Source organism: Prinia subflava, chromosome 1 (assembly GCF_021018805.1).
Source record: "Prinia subflava isolate CZ2003 ecotype Zambia chromosome 1, Cam_Psub_1.2, whole genome shotgun sequence".
NCBI lineage: Eukaryota > Metazoa > Chordata > Aves > Passeriformes > Cisticolidae > Prinia > Prinia subflava.
In genome coordinates this window covers 86404339-86430619 of record NC_086247.1, presented here as the reverse complement: position 1 = coordinate 86430619, position 26281 = coordinate 86404339, and the positions used below count along the sequence as shown (strand labels likewise).

At 41.6% G+C, this 26281-nt stretch overlaps 1 protein-coding gene across 3 annotated transcripts in view; it reads left to right on the top strand.

The window, feature by feature from the left end:
- F13A1 (coagulation factor XIII A chain) overlaps positions 1–26281 on the top strand; it is a 60442-nt gene that overhangs the window by 30277 nt on the left and 3884 nt on the right. For all 3 annotated transcript variants that reach the window (XM_063401870.1, XM_063401862.1, XM_063401876.1), the window contains exons 6-14: positions 1651–1758; positions 4238–4412; positions 7419–7557; positions 13866–13969; positions 14782–14870; positions 15733–15886; positions 16456–16743; positions 20783–20943; positions 24246–24382. In XM_063401870.1, coding sequence (XP_063257940.1) covers positions 1651–1758; positions 4238–4412; positions 7419–7557; positions 13866–13969; positions 14782–14870; positions 15733–15886; positions 16456–16743; positions 20783–20943; positions 24246–24382 — 1355 coding nt within the window. The remainder of the gene's footprint in view (positions 1–1650; positions 1759–4237; positions 4413–7418; positions 7558–13865; positions 13970–14781; positions 14871–15732; positions 15887–16455; positions 16744–20782; positions 20944–24245; positions 24383–26281) is intronic.

Below are 26281 nucleotides of genomic sequence, written 5' to 3'. Positions count from 1 at the left end.
ACATTTTCTGTTGTGAGGATTCTCCTTGGGAAAGAGGTTTTCCTCAGCACAGTCATTCACCCAACATTATTTGCGTCACGTCCCAGTGGAGTGGACTGGGATGTGCAATTACTCAGATTCCCAGTAATGACAAAATACTAGTAGTAGGTCTCTGAGAAACACTAATTTCTGTTTCCCTATTCCCAAACACCATAAATTCAGTTTTGCTCAGACTATAAAATGATCTTTAGCAAATACCAGCTCCAGAGAAAGTAATTCAGTGCAAGTGTGGGTGAAAATGAGAGAGATGTGCTGCTTTGGAGGACATTTGCTGAAAAGGATCTACATGGCAGTGCTACCCTCAAGGCAGGAACAAAGGATTTCCATTGGCCAGGAAATGGCTGAAGATTGTGAAACATGATGGTGTTTCCCCTTTCTTGGCTTATGCCAGAATTCAGCTGCTGTCTAGGATGTCATTTCTATCCCTCCCATCTTCCCTGCTGTATCAGCAGCAGTCTTTACTCTTTGGGGCTTCCTTTTTAGCTCTTTGACCTCACTCTTCATCCTCCTCTTCCCAGAGTGCCAAAGCAGCAGTTTGATCTGGGGTCTTGCTCACTTTCTTCAGGAGGCAAAATTCAGGATGGCCTTATCTGCCAAGGAGCTCTAAGCCAGGCTGTAGAGAGTTAGGAAATCAATCCAGCTCTAGTAGCAGCATGAGAGCAAAAATCCTATTAGCATGAATCTTATCTTTCAGGATGCAAGCACAGAACATAAAACCTAACACCATGGAGTTCCTGTCACAGCCTTGAATGTTAATATAATTTTGTATCTAGAAGGTATTTGTTTTATTATTGTGTATTTCCCTGTCTCCTACCATTTTCCAGGGGACAGAGGTATTTTCCTTTGCTATGCAGTTTCTTCTAAGGGAAATGAAATACATAGCAGGGCAAGTTCTGTGACAAATGGTTTCTGGTCTATTTAGGCACCTCTGCCCTCAATTCATTCTTGTGCTTGTTCATGCTAGATTGAAAAAAATGTACCTTTTCACTCTATTTTTGAAGAAGACTGCTTTAGGTCACTTGGTTTTTTTGATGTCTAAATTTTGTAGACCAGGATTAATCTATATAATAAGCTTTTGGCTCGTTAATTTTAAACAGATTTTAAAAATAACTTTGAAATACAAGTGTCTTCAAATTACCACTAGCAAACCACTTATTGTTCAAGTTCCCAGCAATGCACTGGCTCTGTCAGAGAAGTCCTGAAATTAGCAAGTCGAATCTGTGAAGGACATAAAGTCCTTTGCAAGTAGACAAGCTTCTTGTAGTTATTATTATAATACCCTTCTATTACATATTTGTTAGCACTTAAAATTTCATGTCCTGTCAGAAAGTCTGTGTTGTCATTTCAACCTTCTGGAAACTGGACTGAGATTGAATCGAAAATTATGCTCTCTTCCCTCTCAGCCTCTCACATTTTCATTTTTTTTCCTACACACGGGTGATTATTCCAGAAGAAAATTTCTATTGTTAAACACACAGCTTTGATGTGACCAGCTAGTTTTGAAATGGATCAGCAATTATAACAACAGGGAAAAATAGCTTTGCCTGTTTTTTCCAGAATAAAAAGTGAGTCAATTTTTCCCCATGTCCCTTTTTATTTTCTTTTATCTAGTTTGAAGAAAACATTCTGGATGCTTGCCTGTTCCTGATGGACAAGGCAGAACTGGAGCTCTCTGCTCGTGGAAATCCAATCAAAATCTGCCGTGTGGCCTCAGCCGTGGTATGTAATGGATGCCTAATATATGTCAGAAGAGACTCATAAATCAAAGCAGGGCTGATTTAACTGGCCCACTTGCCCTGATGTACTCTCTACAACACACAACAGATCAGCTGTCCATTCTGACAATTGTCCATTCTGATGTCTAACATTTTGTTTCTCTCCAGTAAAGTTCAAGCAACTTCTGTTGGCTCATTGCCTTTTCCTGAGAATGGTGCCTCACTGGTGGGAAAGCCACTTTCAGACATTGCACTCCGGGCATAAGCGTTTCCTATGTGACAATGTGCTCATTTTCCAGCAGCTAATATAACTGAGAAAGCTATTCCTGCTATGGATAACACAGTGGCATGACGGCTGGAATTTTGGATGGGGAATTGAGGGATTTTATGTGGACTCCAGCACTAACCTCAGTGGGGTCTTAAAACACTGCCATGGTGCGAGTTTGCTGTGTCTGATCCAAGCCCCAAATGACCTAATCAGGCTGAGAACAGTTGTCTAAGTGGGCTTCTTTGGCCCCAGGAGAAAACAGCGTAGGAACTGTCCTCTTTAACATGAGGTCCACAAAATGTACCCCACTCAGAATGAAAGTACCTAAAATAACCAAGACTATCCAGACTTCCACTCTTTCCAGTTGCCAGGCACCAGGAATCATGCCATGGGTGCAAGAGCAGTCCCATCCTTAATATTCAATATGCTAGACTCATCCAGGTTATGGAAGACAGAGGCTGAGTCCTCTCTCTTGCCTTTTTAGAGGTCTGAACTGATGCTTTGTGCTTCCCAGAATAATACTCTAGTCATTGAGCTAGAGTAATTAGATGTTCTCCGGAGCAAGCTACTAAAATAGACTTCACAAAACATGGCTGCTGGAGACAGATGATTCTTTAACCCACTTGTTATAGCATTTGCCCAGGCTTTAAGAAAATGAGATCTTTGTCTTAGAAGACATTGAAGTGGGTTCTCTAGCCTCTTAAACTTGCATGTTGAATAGAATAGCTTCAGCAAGAAGTATTGAGAACACCTCTACTTCTCTTTAACATTTTAGTTAGTTCTGTCACCCCGGATGTTAGATATACAGCTTTGGACCCTTAGATAGAGGAAAGAATTAAATGTGGTTTGCTCATACCTGAACTAGTAGACAAAAAAGTCTCTCATGTAAGGACTGTGGAAGTCCTCAGGACAGAATCACACAAAGTTTATGAATCCAAAGAGGGCTTGGATGTTAGTTAGGTTTTGAGCCACTCAACATTTTAGAGAACTGGAGGAGCTCACCGTTGGAAATCCAGGACTCAATAGACTTTAGAGCCAATCTGCAGAATCGGGCCGTAACTGGATAGGGGGTTTGGTCATTGAAATCTGCACCTGAATAAGAAGTGGGCAAGAGGTGCTGAAATCCCAGCTGTGTTACTTAACCCCACTCTTGCTCAAGCTGAATTGTGGTAGAGTTGAGCTAATCTGAGGACATGCCCCCCATGTTGGAATCCTTCTGAGGCTTTCTGGTGTGCCAGAGCAGGCAGAGTCCCTCTCTTCTTCCACTCATTATAGCCAGAGTAGAGTCTGAAGATCAACATGCTGTCCTGTCCTTGAAGTGATTCTTTTCTTGGCATGTTTCCTACACTGGTGAGATGGGCACAACCTCTTAACCCATTGGTTACGACTCTGAATACTTATCTTTGTTCAGTCCTAGAGTTCACAGGAAGTCGATTTTCTAATTATAAAACAGTAGTTAATGCAGCCAAAAGCTTTTAAATGAGAATTGTGATTTATTTGGCTGGCATATAGCTGTTCCACATTAGCATAATTAAAAGGTACAGAGTGAATGAGCTTTTTGCACAGCCTCAACTGGTTTGATTCAAATTGCAGCTAGGAGACGTATTGCTCGTTAATGCCTATCAGTATAGCCATTAGTCAGCAAAACTCTTTGCTTTGTATAATCTTACCAGAGGAAAACTTACACAGCAAATTCCTTCTTGTTTTCATGTATGCCAGACCAAAGAAATTAGTTTCTACTCTAAAAATAACAGTAGACTGGTTCTCCTCTCAATCTGTTGTAAATCAGGAGTGTTTATATTAAAATCTCTGGGTTGATATGGACAGAAAAAGAGCTGATGGAAAGAATACAGCTTAATATTTCTGAGGCTTGCTTACCAGTATATAACTGATTGCATTTATTAAAAATATGTAACAATAAGCATATTTAATGTAATAAAACTTATTTACTGGCAACATGGATACACAGGATGGTGATTTAATTTCAGATTTATTTTTAAGTGTCTGACCTTCAGTCAGAATTGTTCAGTGATGGAGAATCCATGGCCCTTAACAAGACTGTCCTATTTATCCCCTACTTAGAAACACTTTTATCGTACTTTCTAGCCTAAACGTGGCTATATTCACTCTCTCTCATCCTATCTGTTTGCTGAGTTAAAGGGCTTTTTATTATTCAGTCTCTGACATCTCTAACACTTATTTCCTTTGGTTTTAGATTAACTCCAAGGATGACGACGGTGTGATTGTTGGGTCCTGGAACAATACGTATGATTATGGTGTTGCCCCTTCAGCCTGGACAGGAAGTGTGGACATTCTCTTGGAATATTACAGTTCTAAGAAACCTGTCCACTATGGCCAGTGCTGGGTCTTCGCTGGTGTCTTCAACACGTGTAGGTATCAGTGAGAAAAGCTTCAAGCTGCTTTGTGGTTCCTGCTTAAATGAGTTTTTAGGTGAAACTAACTAAAATACTTCCTAGCTCTGTGCTGTTCAGGAGTAAATAGTAGAGATACTTAAAGATACATGCCCAAAATAGGTGGTCTTTAAAGAAACCTCTGGTGTGTCCTTCAGGGCAGCTGCTCTTCCACACAAATCTGTTAGCTTTTTATTGGTTCAGTGAAATGTACTCAGTGACTCACAAGAGTAAGTTTGTGTGAAAGAAAGTTGAGTTCTTCAGCACAGTCCACATTTCTGTCAAGAATTCTTAGACAGAGTGCTCGTTGTCTAGACCTAAAAGATTAAATTACTACCCAGTATGGGATATGTGATAGTGTTACTGCTCCAGAAAGGCCAAATCTCACCTACTCAGGACTGCTCCTGGGAAAATTGAGGTGCACTGTCTCTGCGCCTGGTAACTGAGCACTGTTAACATTTTATATGAAGTTTATGAGCCAGAAGAATGGAGAAAATAAATGATGGCCTAGTTTATGAATTGTCTAGCACTGCAAGGTTAAGTCTCAACACATTTGGTCAAACTAGACTTGTAGTGTTGCAGTAAACAGAGTATTGCATGTCATAAAAACCAGTGGGGAAAGCAGCATTGGATTGGTCCCATATTTTGATTGTCTAACCCTTTCTAACACATCATCTGCTAATGCACAGGAACACACTTTGTGGCCTCCTATGGAGATCCTCCAACAGGTCAATGTCCTTCTTGTGCTGGGGACCCCAGAGCTGGATGCAGCTTTCTGGGTAGGGTCTCAGCAGAACAGAGGGACAGAATTCTCTCCCTTGGCCTGCTGGCCACGCTGCTTTGGATGTAGCCCAGGATACAATTGGCTTTCTGGGCTGCGAGTGCACATTGCCTGGTTAGGTTGGGCCTCACACGGAGGGCTTGAAAAAGTTCATGCAAATGTTTCTTGTGGATGCAATTCCTTGAGGTGGATTCCATGGACCCTTTGTTGCCTCTGCCCATTACCTTATCTAGATTTCCCTTGATCAGAGAGACACACACACACACACCCGTTCTCCCACCTTCCCCCCACACTTGCCCTGAATCACCACTATGCAATAATTTGCCTGCAGGCCACTGTGAAACTGGGGCGGTGCAGCAGAGGCCTGGAGCCTGCTGTGTTAAACGGAGAGGCGTATTTATCTGGGGCAAAACTAGACTTGGTTTGCTGACTAAGTTAGTCAAGTCAGAGACCTGGCACTTTGCACTGCAAGTACAAAGTTTGTTGAGCATTATGAAATGCACATGTCTGGTGGCTGATGTGATGATAGCCACTGACACATCCAGCTGCTGACCACTGCACAGGGGACAGCAAAGGTCCAAACAATCACATGCAGCTATCAGGGTTGTTTTGAGGTGTTTTTGAGTCTCTCTCATCTGTCAGTGTTTTTATCATTGTGACCAGGCCAGCTTTCCAAGGTCACTGTATATTACACTCCAGATACTCATCTGTTAAAAATGCTAAAACATTCCAAAAAATGGTCATTAATCTTGAAATTGTCAGACAAATTATTTCCAATGAGCCCTGATGGCTCATGTGCTGGAAGCTGGGAGGGCACTTGAATTAAGTTTAATCAATAGGTACATATGGTATTGGATGCATCCAGGTAATTTTTCATCCAGGGACTTGAAATGAATGTGCAGTGTTACACTTTATTGGGAGTCACAGTAGTGACAGTAATGAATATACAAAACCCAGCAGTAGCAGCAGGGCTGTTCAACTCTGCAGCACTGGAACTATTTTTAAATAGGATTTTCAATAAAAATCTTTTCCCTTAAAAAACCACAAAAAACCCACAAAAATCCACCCCAAACAAAAAACCACCACCATCACCACCACCACAAACCAACCAAAAAACCCCCCAAAAACTCCAAACAAAAATAATTTTAAAAGACCCACAAACAAAAAGCAAAAACTAAAACAAAAAACCAAAACAAACCCCATCAACTACCAAAAACCCCTCACCCTCTGTTTTCTGCAGACCCATGTTGGCTCCTAAATTGAAAGTCAGGAACTTTTACTGGCTGAGACAAAGTATGTCATCATCATCTGGAGTAGCTGAGATGATGTGCCACCCCACAAACCCGTTCCCCTAGCCCGGGGACGTGGTCCATGCCCATTTATCTACCAGGGTACACAACACACAGAAGCCTATTGATGCACTGATGCAGACTGTGGACATAGCTGTAGCATTTCCACAGTTTTTCCACATCTCTTAAATTTACCACTTGTCAAGTGGTAAGAAGGGTCATCAGTGTTTTATTGTGATGGTGTGAGAGTTAGGGCTTTTTTTTTGATCCTCCTCTTTTATTGGAAGAGATGCTGACTCCAAAATGCTGTTACTTAGTGGGCAATATGAATTATGTAATGTGCTCTATTCACATTCCCAAACCTTATAATGTCAGTTGCAAGTAATGCAGCTTTTCACCATTGTTAGCAATCATTTTCTACTTTATTCTTTGTGTTCTCCAGATCCTTTCTGACAGCAGACATCAAACAAGAAAACTCCAAATCAATCAAAAAGAGATACTTTCTATTAATTTTCTTTTTAGCATAGACTCATAATTCTCCTGAGTTACTAAGAGACTTAATATGTTGTGTATCTCCTGCAAGCTCAAACTTCTTTTTCTTTGGTCATGCAGCTGACCCGTTGCATTTGACCTGAAATTCTGTGGTGTGGTCACTGTGCAAAGCTGCTTTAAAACCACTGGTAATCAGCTGCTTCGGTTATAACCCTTGTACCAATACTTGTCTTTAATGCTCGTAATTTTGGGACCAAATAAAATATTTAGCATGTGCAATGTAAAAAAAAGATAGGAGGAATTATTTGGGTTGAGTTGCCTGAGTTTTCCCATTTTATTCTAGTTATTAATATTTCTGTCCTCTCATCCTGTCATCCAGTCTCCATAGCTGTCCTTCTCATCACACTTCTGTCTCTGCCACAGTTCTGAGATGCCTGGGGATACCAGCAAGACTCATTACCAACTATTCTTCTGCCCATGATAACAATGCCAATCTACGGTTGGACTTCTTTCTGGATGATGAGGGAAAAGTGGACACCAGACTTACAAAAGATTCGGTCTGGTGAGTCCTCCTGGGAAATGCCTTTAATGGGTCAATGATGAAAGTGGTTAAAAACATGATGGCAATGCCTGTATTGTGTTTATTTCTCTGTGCATTGAAGAACACTGCTGGCTTATGTGAAACAGAATGAATGGATTGTTGGTAGTCTGACTAATATGAAGCCTTGTTGTGTGAATAGGCAACCTCTGGGGCATCTTGCTATTAATGTTACCATACAGTGTTCATTCAAGCACACTGGAGAGCTGGAATGGGCTTGTGCTCATTAGGGACCAGATTTTTCTAAAAATGGAAGGGGGGTAGGACAGGCACTTCCATCCTTCTGGAGCCAGGCTCAATATCTATGGAAAAACACCCTTTTTCATCTGCTTGTGCCCAGCTTCCATATTTGTAAGCTGGTTTTACATTGCGTTCACTCCGTCATTGTTGCAAACAGGTGCTTTCCAAAATAAAACCAGTTCAGCTGAAAAAGAAACAAGTCAAAGTATCATAGAATATACTGAAATGTTATCACCAGATTTATAAAAAGAAAACTGTCTAGGGCCAAGAGAAGGAGTTTACACATTCTTTTTTTGAGAAGGCAGTCCTCTAACTGGCTCTTCAAACTCTTGCTGTCTTCTATCTGACAGGAAAAGTGTAGCATATATTGATTATATGCTCTGTGTGGGATATTGGCCCTCAAGCCTCTCCTCAGAGTGAAGAAATGAACGTGACCTCTACATTCCTATATCCAGGAGACACTTGTCCTATTCAATGTTAATATACCTGACTTGTGTCAATAATATCTTCAACTCATTAGCATAGCAGCTCATCAGCATGTTTCATTAATAACTTAATCTCTGGAAGTCTTTGTGTTAAAACTGTAAAAAACCTGCTGAGTGGTGGAGGAACTGACTGAACCTGTTGCTGTGACATCTTTTATGTGATTTCCATAATCAAGAGGAAATCTAAGGAAAGGAGGTTCATTTACATGTGGTGCTTGTGTCACAGCAAGACAGGGCAGTTGAGACTAGAAGGGACCCTTGGAAGTCACCCAACCTCCCTGCTCAAAGCATCAGCTAGAGCAGGTTGCTCATGTCTGTGTCCAGTTGGGCTTTGAGTATCTCCAAGGACGGGCACCCCACAACTTCTCTGGGAAACTTGTCCCAGTGCTCAACCATTTTCACAGTAAGAAAAGTGTTTCTTTACCTTCAGAGAGCTTTTTCTGTGTTTCAGTGTGTGCCCATTGGTTGTGTCCTGTCCTTTGGCTACTGAGAAGAGTTTGGCTCTGTCTTTTTTCCCTCAACTCCCTAACCAGGAATTTATACACAAGGATAAGATTCTTCTCAGCCTTCCCATCTTCAGACTGAACAGTCCCAGCTGCCTTGGTTTCTCCTTGTGTACAGCCTGTGTTGTATCAGCCATTCCTTGCAGTTTTCTTTACCAGCAAACTTGCTGAGGGTACAGTGTGTCTCGTAATCCTGGTCGATAATGGCGCTGTTAAACAGTGTCAGACCCAGTATTGACCCCTGGGGTACACAACTAATGACTGAGCTCCACTGGGGTGATCACTACTGATCACAACCCTGTGATCCCAGCAATTCAGACAGTTTTCAGTATATCTTGCTGTCTATTTGCCTAGTCTATGCTTCAAAGGTTTGTGAGGATGTTCTGGGAGATGGCACTAAAGTCAAAAGGACCAGCCCCCATGCAAGGGTCTCCCCTTTGTCTTTTCAGTAGCTTGTTTCATCAGAAAAGGCTCTCAGGTTTGTCAGGCACAGCTGGCTTCTGGTAAATCCATGCTGACTACTGCCAATCACCTAGTCCTTAATATGTTTGGAAATGTTTTCCAGAAGAACTTGCTCTATAACCTTCCTAGAGATCAAAGGGAAGCTGACAAGTCTATCTCTCCCTGGATAGTCCTCTCTCTTGAAAAACAGAGCAATATTTAATTTCCTCTAGTCCATGGGAACCTCCCCCAATTACCATGATCTTTTGAAGATAGATATGAGTGGTCTTACAGTGACATTGGCAGTCTCCCTCAGCATTTTTGATGTGATTACCTCATATTTTCCACCAGATCCACTGGACTTGTGTGTGTTCAGTTTGTTTAACTGTTTTCTGTCTTGCTACTTGTCTAGTTTTCATTATTCCAAACCTCCACATTGGTCTCATGGGCTGTGATTCCTGAGGTAAAATCTGAGTAATAAAAACCAAGGTAAAGAAGACACTGAATGCCTTCTCCTAATCCTTTGTCAGCAGGTTGCCTACTGTGTTCAACAGCAGAGCCACATTCTGTAGGCTTCCTTTTGATACTGATTTGCTTGCATTTCTTGCTGCTCTTCATGTCCCTTGACATACTTGGTGTGTTCTGTTTTAGCTTTCCTGTGCCTGTGCCTGCATGCTCAGACGGTGACTTTGTTTTCCTCCTGGTCACCAGTCCCTGCTCTTGTCTCTTTCTTAAGCAACTTTTTTTAATTTTTGGGTTTATTTGAGACCACCTTGTGGATTTGTGCCACTTTTGGTTGATCTCCTGCACACAAAGATGGACCATTCTAAAGTCTGGAGGAGGTGACTCTTGAAAAACAACCGGCTTTTATGCATCCATCTTCTACTCAGAACTGACTCCCATGGGATTTTTCCAAGCAGGACCTTAAACATATTAAAACCTACTCTCTGAGATCCAGAGCTGCAGTCCTGCTGTTTGCCTTGTTGCCTCCTGTTAGTATCCTTGGGCAGTTTTGTTTGTTGTCTGTGAGACAGACGAACCTAAGCACATCTCATGGGGCTGGTCCTTTCATGGCTCAGAGAGCTGTAAAGGAGAAGTCTTCTGAAACCTCCTCTGCCTATAAAAGATGTGAAACAAGAGCCAGTGACTGGGCACCACAGTGCTCCATCTATACACACACAGTAATGGATCATTGCTGTGCTCTACAATTTTCATTGTCTCATTCCTTCTTTTCCTAACCTGGTCTATGAAATACATCCCACCAACTTTTGACACTTCCTGTTACTTCCCTACCTCTATTTTTCCCAGCTGTTTCCCAAGACTTCTTAATTTAATGTCTTTTCTTCTTCATTCTTTTGGGACAGTGTCAAATCATCCAAAATCATCTTAGTCCCAATTAAATCCATATGCAATTTTACACTAGCATTTCATACTTCTATTCTACATTGTTTTTCTTTGGCTCAATAACTTTTTAAACTGCCTTGTTCATCCTTTTATCCTTCCAGTGCATTTATTAGTACATGGTGCACACAACCCTTTGGGCATGACTTAATATATACACCTCTTTTCATTTCTCCTCTGTGTCCTTTCTTTTCATTACTCTGTAACACTCCTTGGTAGCCCACATGCTGACTCCTAATGACTTGTGTCTTAACCCTGATTTTATTTTTAATGTCTATTTTATTTCTTTTTTTAAGAGGACAAGCTCAAGGTATTTGTAATGATTTTTTAAAATGCATTTCTCACTTTTATTTATAATCTCTTGCAAACTGGAAGCAAAGCTCTTTTTCTTTATTAATATATAATTTCTGTTGTACTCTAGCCTTGTACTGCTGGAGCTGATCTGTCTTCAGGTCTTAAATACTCTCATACTTCAGGGATGTTTGGAGCCAGGATTTTTAGTCCAATCAATCCCTGAGTGTGGGGCTCCCTCTGAATGTTATCTGACATTTATTTATTTTTTATTAAAAATTGTCTTCTCCCTCAGGATAGGAAACAACACCACCAACAACAAAACACATATACAAAATTACACAGACTTAGCAAAAATTTATTTTTATAAATCTGGCCGGATTTGGGGCCATCAGTACTGTCTGTTCTCCTTGTCTTTCTTAATGATGATATAAAGACACTTTAAGAATATTTCTCTTGGACAGGAATCAAGACTCACTGCTACTGTGAGGTCCAAGCAGATCAACGTCAGTGTCTCAGCAGAAATTTGCTTGATGTCACCCAACCCCATGGAAGTTCATCCATGTCCAGGCCTGTGGAGAAAGCACTTCCAAGACCTCTGCTTTCCCATTTACTTCCAGATCACTTTGCTCTGATTTCTCAACAATATTATCAGTGCCTGACCCTAGCAGTCCCTCTCGACCTCAATGCCTGAACTTGTTATCTCATAAAAGGGCAGCAGCTGCTTCCAGCATGTGCCTGTCCCATGAGCAATATGAAGTACCATTCTTGAGTTGTCTTCCAGGCATAAAACCCACCTGGTCATCTTTTATTAATTTCCCCATTGCTTTGTTTAGTCTATCCGTAATTATCTCTGTAAATATTTAATGGTCACTACATTGATCTCTATTGCCATTCTTGCTTTCTTTAATGTCTCAGGCTTGCTGTAGAAAACAAGAATTATAGAATCAGTTCAACAAATTATGGCCACAGAATCAGCTCCTCAGCTATGCTCACTTCTATAGGGAAGTTTCCGCTACCTTTGGAAAGGCAAATGTTTCCCTCATCCTCCTTTCCTTAGTGCTCACTGCTCTACAAGCAGTGTCTTTCTCTCCATTCAGATTTGATATCCTTATGGGTGTTTGTTCTTTTCATGGCAGCAGACCTAAAGAAATTGCCATCCTGTTGTGTCCAGCACTACACCAATAGAAGCCAGAAAGAAAAATCCTATCCCTAGGACAAACACAGAAAAAATTATAGATAAACCATGTTACCTATTTAAAGAACTGATGTAGAGCTGACATTTTCCACACTGTTACCCTCCTCCCAGCCTTGTTTTTGTCATCTTTTCCTTCTGCCTGCTCCTCATGTTCTTTCACAGAATGCAAAGTCAGTGACACATTTGACTTCGATTCAAAGTGAACCAGTGAAGGCTTCAGGGCAGGGATTGACTTTCTCATATGTTGAGATAGCAGTTGCAAATGCCCACCTTCCATGAAGTGTGTCCCCATTCTTAGATAGCCCTCAGCAAAGTTCTGTGAGCATGATTCAGCACTGACTACTCTCAGCAGCATCAAAAATTCTCTGAGTGTGCGTCATTTTCCTTGAATAATTCCTTTTCTGTGGTGCTGCTTCATTAGCTCTCCTAACTGACAAGTTTTATCCTGATCCAAGCTTTCATTTCCACTTTGAAATGTCTTGTTAGACAAGCTTCAGATCCTTCTGACTCTGCTCCATAGCCGTTTTTCACCTATTATTAATGAAATGGTCAGAGTTTAACAATCCCCATTTTGGTTGCTAATATCATTGCATGTACTAGAGGCTATATCAGCAGCTACACAGATGTAATTTTATTCAGATCTGCTGTAGGATATGTATAATTTGCAAGCAAAATTGCCCCTTTCTCTACTCCTTCCTTCTTTTATTTTTTGCAGTAATGAAATTCAAACACTTTGCAGGCTTTACTGTGTGACCCTCTCTCCAGATTATCTTTGTTTCTTGCTTGTGCTCTCCCTTGTGCGTTGGTAGTATTGCAGGAAGTTACAACCTCTGTCCATCTGGTTGATTTTCTGGTCATCTTTGAAACACCCAGGGCAGACTGTGATGGTGCTGTACTGTTTTTTAAATTCTCCTGAGCATCCAGCCAGGTGAGAGCATTTTAACCCTGAGCACCTAGAGGAAATACTCTCAGAATTTTATCTTTCGGGTTACTGCCCTGGGCCCTAAAGATGCAAGATGGCCCACAGTCGTTGTGGGTGGGTTTTATGAAAAGATGTATGTTTTAGGAGCTCTGACATCATGCATTGGCATGACACACGAGGAAAAACTTATGAGGAATCCACAGTGAAGATAGTTTTAGAAAGGCTATGTGGGGTCTTTTTTCTAAATCAACATGGAAGCCAGCAAAACATGTTTGTTTTGAGCCATGAAAACAAAACTACACACTGTACATCGGAGTTGGTCCCAAATCTCTTCATAAGAGATGCCAAAGCGTCAGTCTGAATAATTATAAATCAGACCGTGTTTCATTGGCTTGAAGATTCAAAGTTTGCTTTAGCAGGCAGATTGAAGTGGAGGTGTCGAGCTGGAAAGGGATTCTAGTTTATGTAGCTTTTCCTATACCCCAACAATCTCCAAACACTGACATATTTTCTGAGACATTTACACTCAACACACGTTAGAAGAATCAAAAAGGCTTCTTCAACTTTGAGTCAAGAAACTACAATGAAGGATTGTGGCTTTCAGGTTTTAACAGATAGTTACCAAACTTACAGACCTAAAAATCTGTTCTCTTAAAAGAGTAAACTTTTTTATCCCTGAATTGGCAATCAGTGTTATTGAAGTAATGCCAGGACATAAATACACAGGATTTGTTTTGGTCTGTGTGCTTCTTTCCAAGAATTTAATATACTGGTCCCATCTCTTGTCTAAGGAATTACCATTGCTGGAACGAAGCTTGGATGACCAGACCTGACCTTCCTGTTGGTTTTGGAGGATGGCAGGTTGTTGATGGGACACCTCAAGAAACCAGTGACGGTATTATCGCTTGAAGTCCTCCTTAGCTCACTTTCTAAAGTTTGGGATCTCTGTTTCAAACACTGAGCTGATGATAGCTGAGCCAGTGGCACCTGGCATCCTATGGCCAGTGACAACTTCTTGAGCCAAATAACCACACTCGCCTCAGGGCCTTCTCCTGATCTGTTTCTAAACAAATAAATACTAAAACTCTAAAGTAAATCTGTCCTTGTTGTAATACTGCTCATGATGCCCTAGGACACAAAATCCTACATGAGAAAGGCCCTTCTTGGTACAGAGGAGATGTAATCATGTTGCCAAAGATGGCTTCTCACATCTTAGAGTATCTATACAGAAGCCTGATCAAATTAATTTTCCTTTACTTTATGCAGCCCTAACTAAACTACGTGAGCAGGCATTAGTCAGGAGAAAAAAAAATGAGAAGGCACTGCTGTTTCTTTGCAGTCCTTAATTTCCCTTAAAATATAATCTTCTCAAATTTGTAGCGAGATCTTTCTCAGCCTGTGGTGTACCTGAGTCCTCCCAAAATTATCTGGTTTAACCAAAACCAGCTGTATTTCAAACACTTGAGACTTAGAGTGGATGTTATAGTGCCATTGAAAGTACTGAACCACCAGGTTGTTCCAGACTCGGGTCTGTGTTATCTGCAGGGCTGAAAACAAAATTCAGCTTTTTGCTTCTTGGTCAGGAGTTCCTGTAAACTATTAGAAGACCTCGCCAAACCCCAGGAGTTCTTTTTCTCTGAGAAAATATAAGATTTTTACATGTTTTTAATTTATTTAGTCTCTCACTTTGTCTCTCTTCTTCCATAGGTATGTACAGATGTGGTCCAGCCTCAGTTCAAGCCATTAAACATGGTCATGTTTGCTTCCAATTTGATGCTCCTTTTGTCTATGCTGAGGTACATATGTGAAAAATTTTACTGCAATGTGTGATGTCATTGAGACCACAGTGAGGCAGAAGATAGGGTTCCACTTCAATTTATAGATTGAGAAGTTACTTCATGTCACAGAACAATCTCATCATTATATTTTGACATGCCAGCAAGTCTGATAGGGCTCTAATGAATGATAGAGAATTCTCTCATCTCTATGTAATGTAACAATAAGAAAAAGCTGCTCTGACTTTACCAAAACTTCAGGCTGTGGTCATTCTTCCTGCCACAATTCAGCTATGCTGAATGGATCACTAGCTCTAGCTACTGGTAAATGGGTCACTAGCTCTAGCTGCTCATTCTCTTTGCTCACCACATTCCTTTTGGCTCTTGTGGGTCATGGAGATCTCAATGTGTGATTTGACTGAGAGATCTGAGAGGGAAATATCTCAATAAGGAAATAGAGAGCCTGGTCTGGAGTTTTAACCTCTTGCATCACCAGAGGAGACGTGCCCTGAATTGCAATACTGCAGGACAAATTTCTCTGTAATTGAAGTGTAAATGGCTTAGGACAGAAAAGAATGAAGATATTTTAGCTATTAAGCATTCTCCTCTCTATTTCTAAAGCTTTTTTTCATACAAGAAATGTATAGTAGTGCCTCCCCAAATTTGAAAGGCCTCTCTGTAGTCTTGTAAAGCACTCTCTGTCATTCTGGAGCTGTGAATAGTAAAGTGAATCTCAGCATTTGACTAATTTTAAACACGAAATGTCGATGTGAGTAATTAGTGGGACTTAAGTCAATGTGTCATTATTTTGGGGGAGATAGGCTGACTTCTCTTCCTCTCTCTACTTCCATATATCTCAATCTTCTTTCATTTAATTCCATAGGTGAATGGTGATATTTTTTACACAAGAATGGAGAAAAACGGGACCCAAGTGGTAGAAAACGTTGACACAACCCGTGTTGGGCAGCTGATTGTGACCAAGGAAGTTGGAGGTGATGGAATGATGGACATTACTGAGGAGTACAAGTTCCGAGAAGGTAATCTGGGACTTGCGCTGGGACCACATGGATGTGGACTTATCTCAGTCAGACCCTGGATGATGACTTGGAAACCTCTGTCACTGAGGGAGCTTCATGAAAAGCTGCCAAAGTGCCCTCTGAAATTCGTTATTTGTAACTCCATCCCAGAAACATTGTAGATGCTTTGATCATAGGGCACAAACAAAGCACAAACTTTGCTACTCTGAAATGCTTTAGACTAAGTAAGTTGTAGTGAAAATAAAGGCTAGTCATGGAGCAACTCAAAGCATTCAAAACAATTCAAGGCTTTCTGTACAGTTGTTTAGATGTTTCTTTTTCAGGCCAGATGTTCACACGAGTAAAACAGTGTCGCTGTATTGATAAGAATTCAGCTACATCAGTTTGTCTGATATGGCTTTAACACCAGCTCCCTTGGTAGCTGTGAAGTCTCCCACTGCTGGCACTCTACCAGGAGGGTTTGCTGTCCTCATCCCTTCATTTCAGCTGCTACACACCCTTATGATCAGTAGATGGGCTAACGCTGTGCTTCCATTTCTTTTCTAAATCTGGTTTTCATTCATTCCTAGGCACAGACGAGGAGAGACTGGCTCTTGAGACTGCCGTGATGTACGGCGTGAAAAAGCAAAGTATCCAAGATACCACGTACCAGCCTCAGACAGATGTTGACATGGACTTCCAGGCACAAAAGGCAGTCCTTGGCAATGACTTTAAAGTCACTATAACTTTCAGGAACAAAAGTCGCAACTCCTACACTGCAACTACCTACCTTTCGGGCAATATAGTGTTTTATACAGGAGTCACAAAAAGTGAATTCAAGAAACACTCTTTCAGTGCAAAACTGGAACCCTCTTCATGTAAGACTTGCATAGTTGTTTGCTGTGTTATTAACTGCTAGGTGTTTTTTCTGTGTTATTAATGTTACAAGTGTTTCCATCCATGGGTAGAGCCAATTCTAGTAGCTAGGGGTAGGTTATTCTACTAGGTGTCAGAAGGATCCACTCCTGACCCTGGGCTGGATACCAGAGTAATTTGAAGCTGAGGCTGTTTCCTTCAGGCTGTTTCTTCCTGCATAATGCTCTTTTACACCAAGCTGCGTGTCTTGTTATTGTTATTGGGAATTGTTATTTTTTTCTCCTTTAGTATAAAAGAAATCAAAGGAGCACAGGTATTAAGCTGCAAGGTATTGTTTTTCCTGTGAATTCCTTTATTTTCCTAGCAGTATCTCAGCAAGGGAAGGGGAAATTCTTGTTCCACATGGTGTCATGTACGGAGACAAAAAGGTTTATTTTTTGTCTTACCTGGTAGAAGCTGACAAATTCTGAGTAGATTCGAGTGAATATCTGGCTTGTGCAGTTCAGGATTTCATATTTACAGTGATCTAGAAAGTTTATCTGTAGTAAGAATGTGGCATGATAGACCAGGGACATTTTTCAGCTGGGCAGGGACACCAAAGATGAGTTATCTTTACAGATGCAACATTTATTTTTCCTAGTGCCCTCTGGAATACGGTAGGGAGCTCCTGCCTCCCACTTCTCATCAGAGAAGCAGCTTCTGGAAGACTAGCTCAGGGGGCTGTGGGCAGGATTTTGTACTGCTCAAAGTAGGGAAGAGGGATGTTCTCCTTTTTAAACTTGGACATAATCTATTTCCTGTCAGTCGTTGCAGCGGGAGTTTAGGACCTGCTGTACTTCCAAGGGCTACCTAGCAGGCTCTAGCAACAAGTCACTGCCAATCACTTGTTCTGCTGACAGGCCTGTGTCCTTGGTCAGTGCTTCCAGCTCACCAGAAGTGATGACAATGTGCTCTTACAGAGATGAAGTAGAGGATCCTTCTCTTGAGTTCCCTGCTGACAGTCAGCAGCCATGACTTTGCCTTCTAGACACTGCTATTGGGCAAATCAATCTTTCTGAGCACAGCAGGAGTGGCAGGACTTTGGCAGCCCAAAGGATGGGCCTCCTGAACTAGTTCTACTGCTGGATCATATCAGTCCTGGCTGGCCTCTGAGCTTTCTGTCTTGTCTACCTCATCCCAGCTCAAGAGACACTGTGCGCCCTCTTTCCTCAAAGAGGATGAGTTTTGTCTCAGTGAGAAGCCTCCATGGAACCACAGTTCCTATCAGGCCACAAAAAAATGCTCTTCTTTCTTCCTCACTTTGAACATCATCTGAAACTGCACATTCTATTTGGAGCTGATTATTCTGCAAAAAGTAGAAGTCCACTGATAAGGACCTACTGTTGAAGGCTAATAAAGCTTCTACCTCCAACCTGTAACAAAGCCCTGAGAGATGCTTGCTGATTCTTTCTAATTCTGTGGATCATTTGCAGGGGGCCTGGAAATGGGCATTGGGTTGTTCCGATACATGCTGTCAAAACACAGAGTGAGGATTTATAGTGACTTACATCAGTTACTAAATGTCTGATCTGAAATACTGAAAAACTTCTGAAGACTTGAATAGGTACAGTAAAAAAAATTAGTTCCAATAGTCTTGGTCTAAAGTCTGTAAAGTTTGATGAGGGAAAATGCAGTCATCTTGTAGAGATGCCTGCTACATTTTCTGATATGGTTCCAGGACTTGTTTGTGTCTGCTCTTGTATCGAAGGTCTATGTAGGGTATTACTACCTAAAATACAGCTTCTGCAGTGCTTCAAGGATCACCTGGCTCCTCTCTGCAAGAAATTAAATGAACAGATGTTTAAACATCACTGAGCATCATAATTCATTTTTTCTAAGTTAAGTAAATGTTAAGAAAAAAGCTTCTTGAAATAGTGCTGGAAACTCTGAATTGAGCTATGTTGAGTGAATGCAGACTGGGGAGAAGCACCTGAAAGAACAGAACATGGATTTTTGTGTATGTGTACCAACAGTATGTCCCCATCGCTGCTTCTTGCCAGTGAGACATTTTTAAAGTTATTCCCACTTTTCATGGAGAGAATTTGCTTATATCTGAGCTGCAGTCATCAACCTGTGGGGCACTCTGTTCTGCAGTGGGACAAAAACTCCTCACAAATTACACCATTTCTGAAGGTGATATATCAAATTTGAGCATGAATTCTTTCACCTTTTCCTTGGAAAGATTACATGTGGAATCAGGAATAGTGCCTGAGCGGGTGGGCAGTGTGAAGGAAGGTAGTGTGATTATCTGCAAGTGCATGAGAAAAATCTGTCAGGAATGTAAAGGGAGGATACCTTCCGAGGCACCCAAGCAGGATTTGTAGACTTTGTTTAGGGCAAGAATTGTGTGTTTATATATATGTGTGTGTGTGTGTGTGTGTGTATGTAACAAAAAATTACAATGCTAAACAGATGTATTAAAGGCATTCTTCCAATCCAAAATACTGAAAGCATGAGGCAAACTAAGTTTTCAAACAGAAAACGAATGAATAATTTTGGAATAATGATTAAAGGAATTGTGTGGGTTGAAAACATCTTTGAGGATTTGAATAGCTTAAACCTTCCAGTGCCTTCAAAGGTGCTCTCACATCTACCGAGTTATATTTAGTTTTCTCTATTTTAAAAAAAACTATAAGGCAACTCAGTGTCGTGTCTCCCTTGGCTTTCCCAGATGCAAAAAGTGGTACTGACAACTTACCAGCACAACCAGTGCTAAGGCAATGGAAGTCTATCCTTCTGTTTTTTCCTGCAGTGATTAAATTTAAACAGGAAAGGTTTTCTTTTCTTTTCTTCCATTGTAAAGTAAATTTCACCTGGTTTGTAACTAATCTATTTACTTATTTACTTCTCAGATGAGAAATACCTTGCCTGATTTATAATTTACAATTAAGGGTATTATGGGAAATTCTTTTACACAAGATGAAGAGTGAGAAGGAGGGAGCAGGAGCACATCAAGTAAATTTAAGGCTGGCCTAGTAAATCCAGGTCAGGTGGCCACCAAGGGAATAGCTTTGAAACCAAATCAAGGAACTGGTTTTGATGTGAGCAGATTAAAAGAGCGGAAAGGGGTGAATGTCATTTACCCAAGTTCAATTATCCCAGTGTTTACAACATGTGCCATAAATACAATACAAATAACAGATAACAGTAATCATCACAGGTAACAGATGGGAGATCTTGATGTGTTTACTAGGGTTATAATGAATGTTTATAGAGAGAAGAGCTCCAGGTTTATATATTTTGCCTGGTCAGTTAGTTAGCAGGTCTGATTCTCTGCATCACATTCTCACACCATTGTTGGCCTGAGAATTGCTGTTCAATAGAGTTAAAATTAATGATTCCCTGCTTCTCAACTGTCTAGCCTGCAGGGACCCGTTTCTTCCAATAATTATTGTTAGGGAGCATGTGAAAGTTCTCTGGAGGGCATGCTGGTGACAGGAAGACCTTCTTGCTAAATTTTGCAGGCAAGTCAAGTGTAGAGCAAAGGCAGATATCCAGCCATGTCCTGGAGAGCAGGTGATCTCCCATGTAACCTGCATGGGCTCACATCCCCTAGTTGCTGCTCTGGTGGCATCCCTGTTGCAAGAAGAGAGGCAAAGAAAGAACAGGAGTAAATTTTAGGAGCAAACATTTACAGGAATGGCACTCAAAAGCTGTTTTGGACCTTTGTGCCTGGTAGATATGCATTTCCAGCCTTTCTTCTCATTTATTTTGTGGTAGCACCTAGAAATCTTCAGTGACCTGGTACCTGAAGGTACTGGGCAGGAACTGTGCACAAACCCAGTCCTTGCCTCTGGAAGCTCACAGCCTAAATGGAAAGAGGGAAAAATTAGAGCAGAAATGGTGTAGTAAAGAAATTAAGTTAGAAAAAAAATAAGCAAAGGGATCATAAGCCACCTTTTTTTCAAGGCACTCGTGTAATTGGCATTGGCCATGATGGGAGGAGCAGTTAGTGATTAGATTGCTTCAGATGCCTTTTTTCTTTGCTGTGTCTTCCCTCAGCCAGCTCCTTTGACATTGTGATCAAGTCGAGCGAGTACATGAGTGACCTGCTGGAGCAAGCCTCCTTCCATTTCTTTGTGACTGCACGGATCAATGAAACGGGGAAGATTCTGGCCATGCAGAAGGCGGTGATGCTGGAAATTCCCACCCTGCGGATCAAGGTAGCTCCAGGTTGTGTGGAAGGGATGTGTTCTCTATGAAGGTGTTGCATTGACTTGTGGGACGGAGGAGTGTGTGTGTTTATGCACATTAGAGCATCTAACATGGACCTTACAGGGCAGTGGCTGGCTGGAGTGTGTGAGGGTGTGTCAGTGCATCATGGAGTGCATTAAGTGTCCCTGCATTGGAGAGAGAGGCTGACAGCAGCACTGGTAGCCAGGAGCTGAAATTATCTCAGTGGAGGAAAGAGGGGAAAAGATCTGAGAAAGCCGAAGAAATTTGAAGGGTAAGAGAGATTACTCAATCAAGTCACTCAAGATCTTTAAGTACTTCAGGAGTCTATTATATTTAAAGCAATATAGCACAGGGGCCTCTTGCTGAAGAGTGAAGAACACTACTATTGAAGTGATTTTGCTGGAGAGCTTCTGCAGGTACTGTGGAAAGCTTCTCCAAACTTGAATGGGCAGCACTGATTCAGAACGATGTCCTGGGATTTCAGTGCTTTGCTACCTCTCTGAGTGTACTGTCACTGGTGTTCCCTGAAAGTTGAAGCTTTTCTGCAGACAGTAGTGTGGTACCTGTGAAAATGGAGAAGAGATATGCTTGTGACACTACAAGGAGCCTATGTTGTCCGGCAAAGACAAGCCATTTTAACTTGACTGGGATTAATTTAACAAGCCACTTTAACTGGGATTTAAACTTCTCAATTCATAACAAAGCATCCAAATAATTTGCATAGCTATCAAAACCACCAAGCTTTCATCTGCTTTGAATGATGGAATTTGGATCTGCTTTTTTTCCTAGAAAAAAAAAATCAGAACACATGTTCAGGAAACTTTGAATACAGCTCTGTAAAATTCAGGACCTTGAAAGAAATCTCAGTTCATACAACTTTTCCCCTCTATATATTTATTTGAATCAATGCACAGGTTTCCATATAATAATTTATGTAGCAACTGCAGCTTTATGCAGAAAAAAAAATTTAAAAAATGTGGATCAAGACAACAGCAAAGTTTGCCAAAAATCTACTCAGTTTCTTGGTCTTTAGAAATACTGTGATGTTCTGATCAGATAATTGTATTTTCAAGCAAAATATTTTTTGTTTGCTGAGCATGCCGGAGAGGAGGTAAACAACACAAGTAAACTATACTTCAAATACCTGTCTTCAATAACCAAATTTTAAAAGTAAAGAATTCTTTCAGTGCTTAAACAGAATATCTTCTGCGTCATCTCAGATTTTCAACTTCAAAATAGTTGATCCTCCTTGCTGTTCTGAAGAAATGATTTTTAGCATATAGAATAGGCTGTTGTCTAAAACTCATGTTTTCAAGTAAAACTAAGTTCCTCTCTTTTCTGTTTCTTTGTGATGAATGAAAATACACTAAAATTTTAAAAGCTGGATTTTCTAAGAGAGGTGTGTGGTGTGTGTGTGTGTGTGCATGTGTATTAGCATGTATTGATAGAGGAAATTTTGATTTATTGCTTTTTTAAAAAATTGAAATAGTTTATCTGTTCGGTTTTCTTGTCAAGTTTGTTCAGTGAATGTGACTGGCAGACCAAATATCTTAATGTGAGAGTGAGAGAGAAGAATGAAAAAATGTATCTCCCATGATGTATCTTCAGATGCACCTTTGATCTTTCTCTGTTGGCCTAAGGAGATTGAGTCTGAGATGTCAGACTCAACAGCTCAGGAAATTGGACCATATTCTAACCTTGAGATCAGGTTACAAAAATAAGACCAGCAAATACATATCATGGTCTCAGCTGCAAGTGTAGGACTTCAGGATGATTTTGAATCACATCCAGTGATCTTAAATGGTCAGTGGAAATAAAGAGATTAGAGATCTCTAAGTGAGACAAGACTTATGAAAATGTCATTGATGTCCTTTTGTACATTCAGGTGGCCAAATGATGTTGAGAGCTTAGCTGTATCTCCTCCTTTACTCCAGTCATTTTATTGGTTTTTGGCACACCCTTAGACCAGAGTCTATGCAGCTTTTTGCAAATGCCATACCTCCCTTAAACACCTCTTTAAATTTATTGACAAGATACTTGTTTTTCTGAGTTACCTTTCTCAAGGCCCTTTAAATGAGTTGTTGAACCATGGGCTGGAAGATTGGCCAGCCATAAGTTGAGAAACCTTGCCCGAGGAAAACCACTACACATATTCTCTGAGAGATGCCAAATTTCCAGGGGGTAAAGAACCCCAAATTCCCATGCATGTAGCCATTGTTTAAAAACACATTTGTTTGGAGGTTTACTATTTTCCAGTGCAAAATGTACTGCTCTTTTGCTTACATGGGGTTTGGAGGAAAACTGGCCTTCAGACCTCCACAGAGCACATGCGTAAGGCTACAAATCCTTCAGAGCACAAGAAGAGAATGCAAAAGCAAGGGGAAGAGGGACATGACAATATCGAGCGTTGTGATTTAGATTTAAGGGGGGTCCCCGGGGAAGGTTCCCCAGGAGCCCCCCGGGCTCTAGGGTCGTGGGTGTTCACATGCTGGCAGGTGAAGAGACTCCAGATGGCTGCTGAGGTGCTGATGAGATGAGGGTTTATTCAGTCTTACCCCAGGAAGGCAGCATGGTCACTGAGGGAGAGGGGGAAGGGAAGGGGAGAGAGGGAAGGGAAGAGAGGGAAGGGGAGAGAGGGAAGGGGAGAGAGGGAAGGGGAGCCTCCGGAGACCGCCCGGGCCAAGATGGGCAAAGAGGGCGAGCCCTCTCCGTTTGCACTCTTAACAGGGAGGTTCAAAGTGGGTGCGGTAAGATTCTTCAGCCAATAGTTACAGATACACGACACTGCAGGGAGGGTACAGACTTGCGATAAACCATACACTTTCCAGGGGTGAGCCAGAGCAAATCATTTCCATAAAATGCAATTCCACAATCAAGGGTGCAACCACATAGCCTGGTGTTTCTAATTTAGGGTAGTAAGACCTGCCCTTCTCTTCTGGAGCTTATGTGCTGAGCAGATCCCTTCAGCTCTGGTGGGGAGCCTGAGGAGGGGGCAGAGTCCGGGAGAGAGGCCCCATCAGCTGAACTCACTCTCAGTTGGGCCCTCAGCTCCAGAACTGTACATGCAGATTTCTGGTTTTCCATGGAAATGAGGGCCTGCCTCTTGATCTGCCATGTGGTTTTAGGGAAAATTACAATGGGTGGAAAAATGTACCATCCAGCAATTTTCTTCTCACTGGACTTTCTTTGCCTTGTGCTGTTTCGTTGTGTGCTCTATTTTTCTGCCTTGCCAGTACTGTGTACATGTTATTATCAGTTTCTGGTGCATTGTCCTTTCCTTGTCTTGCAGACCAAAGGTGAACTGGTAGCTGGTAAAGAAACGTCTGTGATTGTGGAATTCACCAATCCTCTGAAACAAACCCTGGAGAACGTCACGCTCCGCCTGGAGGGACCTGGAGTGCTGAGAACAATAAAAAAGCAGTTCGGGTAGGGAAGAAAGCACAACCAGCTGGGAGTTTGTCCCCTGCTTGCTCACAGTAGGAAGCTCACAAGAGACACTTAACTAATGCTGTGCTGAGTAATTTAATTCAAACACTCTCTCTGTACTTTGAAATCCAATACACAGGGGAGCTGTAGGTCTCAATAGTCAGTAGAAGTCGGGCTATCCAGAGAGATTGTGAGAGCATTTCATCTGTTCAGTGCCAGGGTTGGAGTCGGTAGTGCTTGTGGGTAGTTGCTAGTGCAGCCCAAGTTTACTTTTTCACTGTATTACATTATTTTTAGCACTTGACAATAGCACCTACAAGCCACTACCACACAGAGGAAGATTTATCCTACACTGAAGTGTTTACTGCCGCTCACTCAGCATGTGCAAATCAAGTCCTGCGCTGCTTTTCGGAAAGGGCTTTTCTCCGCTCGTGTTAATCATGATTATACAAGACGTTCAGGTACCTCAGATGATCTTTTCAAGCTCGTGTCAAGACACAAAATGTGTGTTGTTTGCAGAGCCTGCTGGCATAGCTGCAGCCTGTGTGTGAGCACACAGCTCCCCCCAGTAGCTCCACTGCACAGGGCTGCCCTGGCACACAGGGCGCTCCCAGAGCTGAGGAAAAGGAAAGCCACCTTCATTATTCTCAGAGTCACACCTTACACTGACACCATGATACCTCTACGCTAAGCAAGTTGCAAATCAGCTCTCCGTTTGAGTTCAGTGTGATGAGCGTAGCATTAGCCAAGGGTAGATAATGGAGAAACTTGGAAAATCTTGAGTCTATTGCTTAGTCCTGGGCATCTATCTATCTGGGCTTAGTATCTGTTATTACCTGAGCTGATGGTCCCCAGGTGTGTGTAAAAGGAGTTTGAAAAATTGCCTGTGCTTCAGCAGCTGCATAAATTGTCAGCATCCTCTGCAGCCAGCAGGGGAGGTCTGAGCCTGACTGCACCTGGGACAGGGATAAAAAGATCAAAACCAGTCTCCAGAGTGGAGCTGATAGAAAAATAACCGTGAAAGGGCAACATACTGTGTTTGCTTTGTGCACATAGTATGTCACAGGTGCTGCTGAGCATGACTCAGCATGGTCTACAAGAGTTACACAAGTTGTGGCAATCGCCCTCATTGCTGCCCATCTGTGCCAGCCTCCCCTGTTGTTCTGCATCCTTTTTGATCCAAAAGCTGCTGTGGACTGCCCTCACCTTCAAGGATGCAGAAATTATCAGGTGCATCAAAGGCACAAGAGAGAGAGGAGAAAAATGACTCAGAACACACGTCATTTTCCTTAGAGTCACCATGTTTTCCCCTTTTCAGTAATGCCCTTGGCAGCACTGAGAATGGCAATGGATCAGCTTAGTCATTTTAAGATTTAACTTCTCTGAGGTGAATGTAGGATGCAGGTGATACACACAGAGGACAGAGCAAGGGGCAGTTGTAGTTTATTTAAATAAAAATCACATTTGTCTTCCTTGCATTCAAAATGATAAATGGCTCCAGTGTGGTGATGGCTCAGCATATTATGCAGAATCATTCATCACTGAGTTGTCTCCCAGAAAAATCAGATCAGGGTGGCTTATTCCATTTGCAAAGAGAATTAATTCTAGGCTTTTCCCACCCTTCCAACACTTCCCTATTTAGCAGGGACTGTTACATATGGGATGGAGCTTTTACAGTTCTATGTGGGGATAAGGTTTTGAGCCTCTGTGTACTTCTCAGGTAACATTTCTTTATCACTTGAGTGACTCCACAAAACTGGTCATGTGGGACATTATTCTGGTAATGTAGTGGCCTGGGGGCTTCAGTCTTGACCATTCATAAAGTCTATATATAGATAAAGATATTGATATTTAGCTATTAGCCTCAGACAGATGAGGAGCATGAGTTATAGAAAAGCC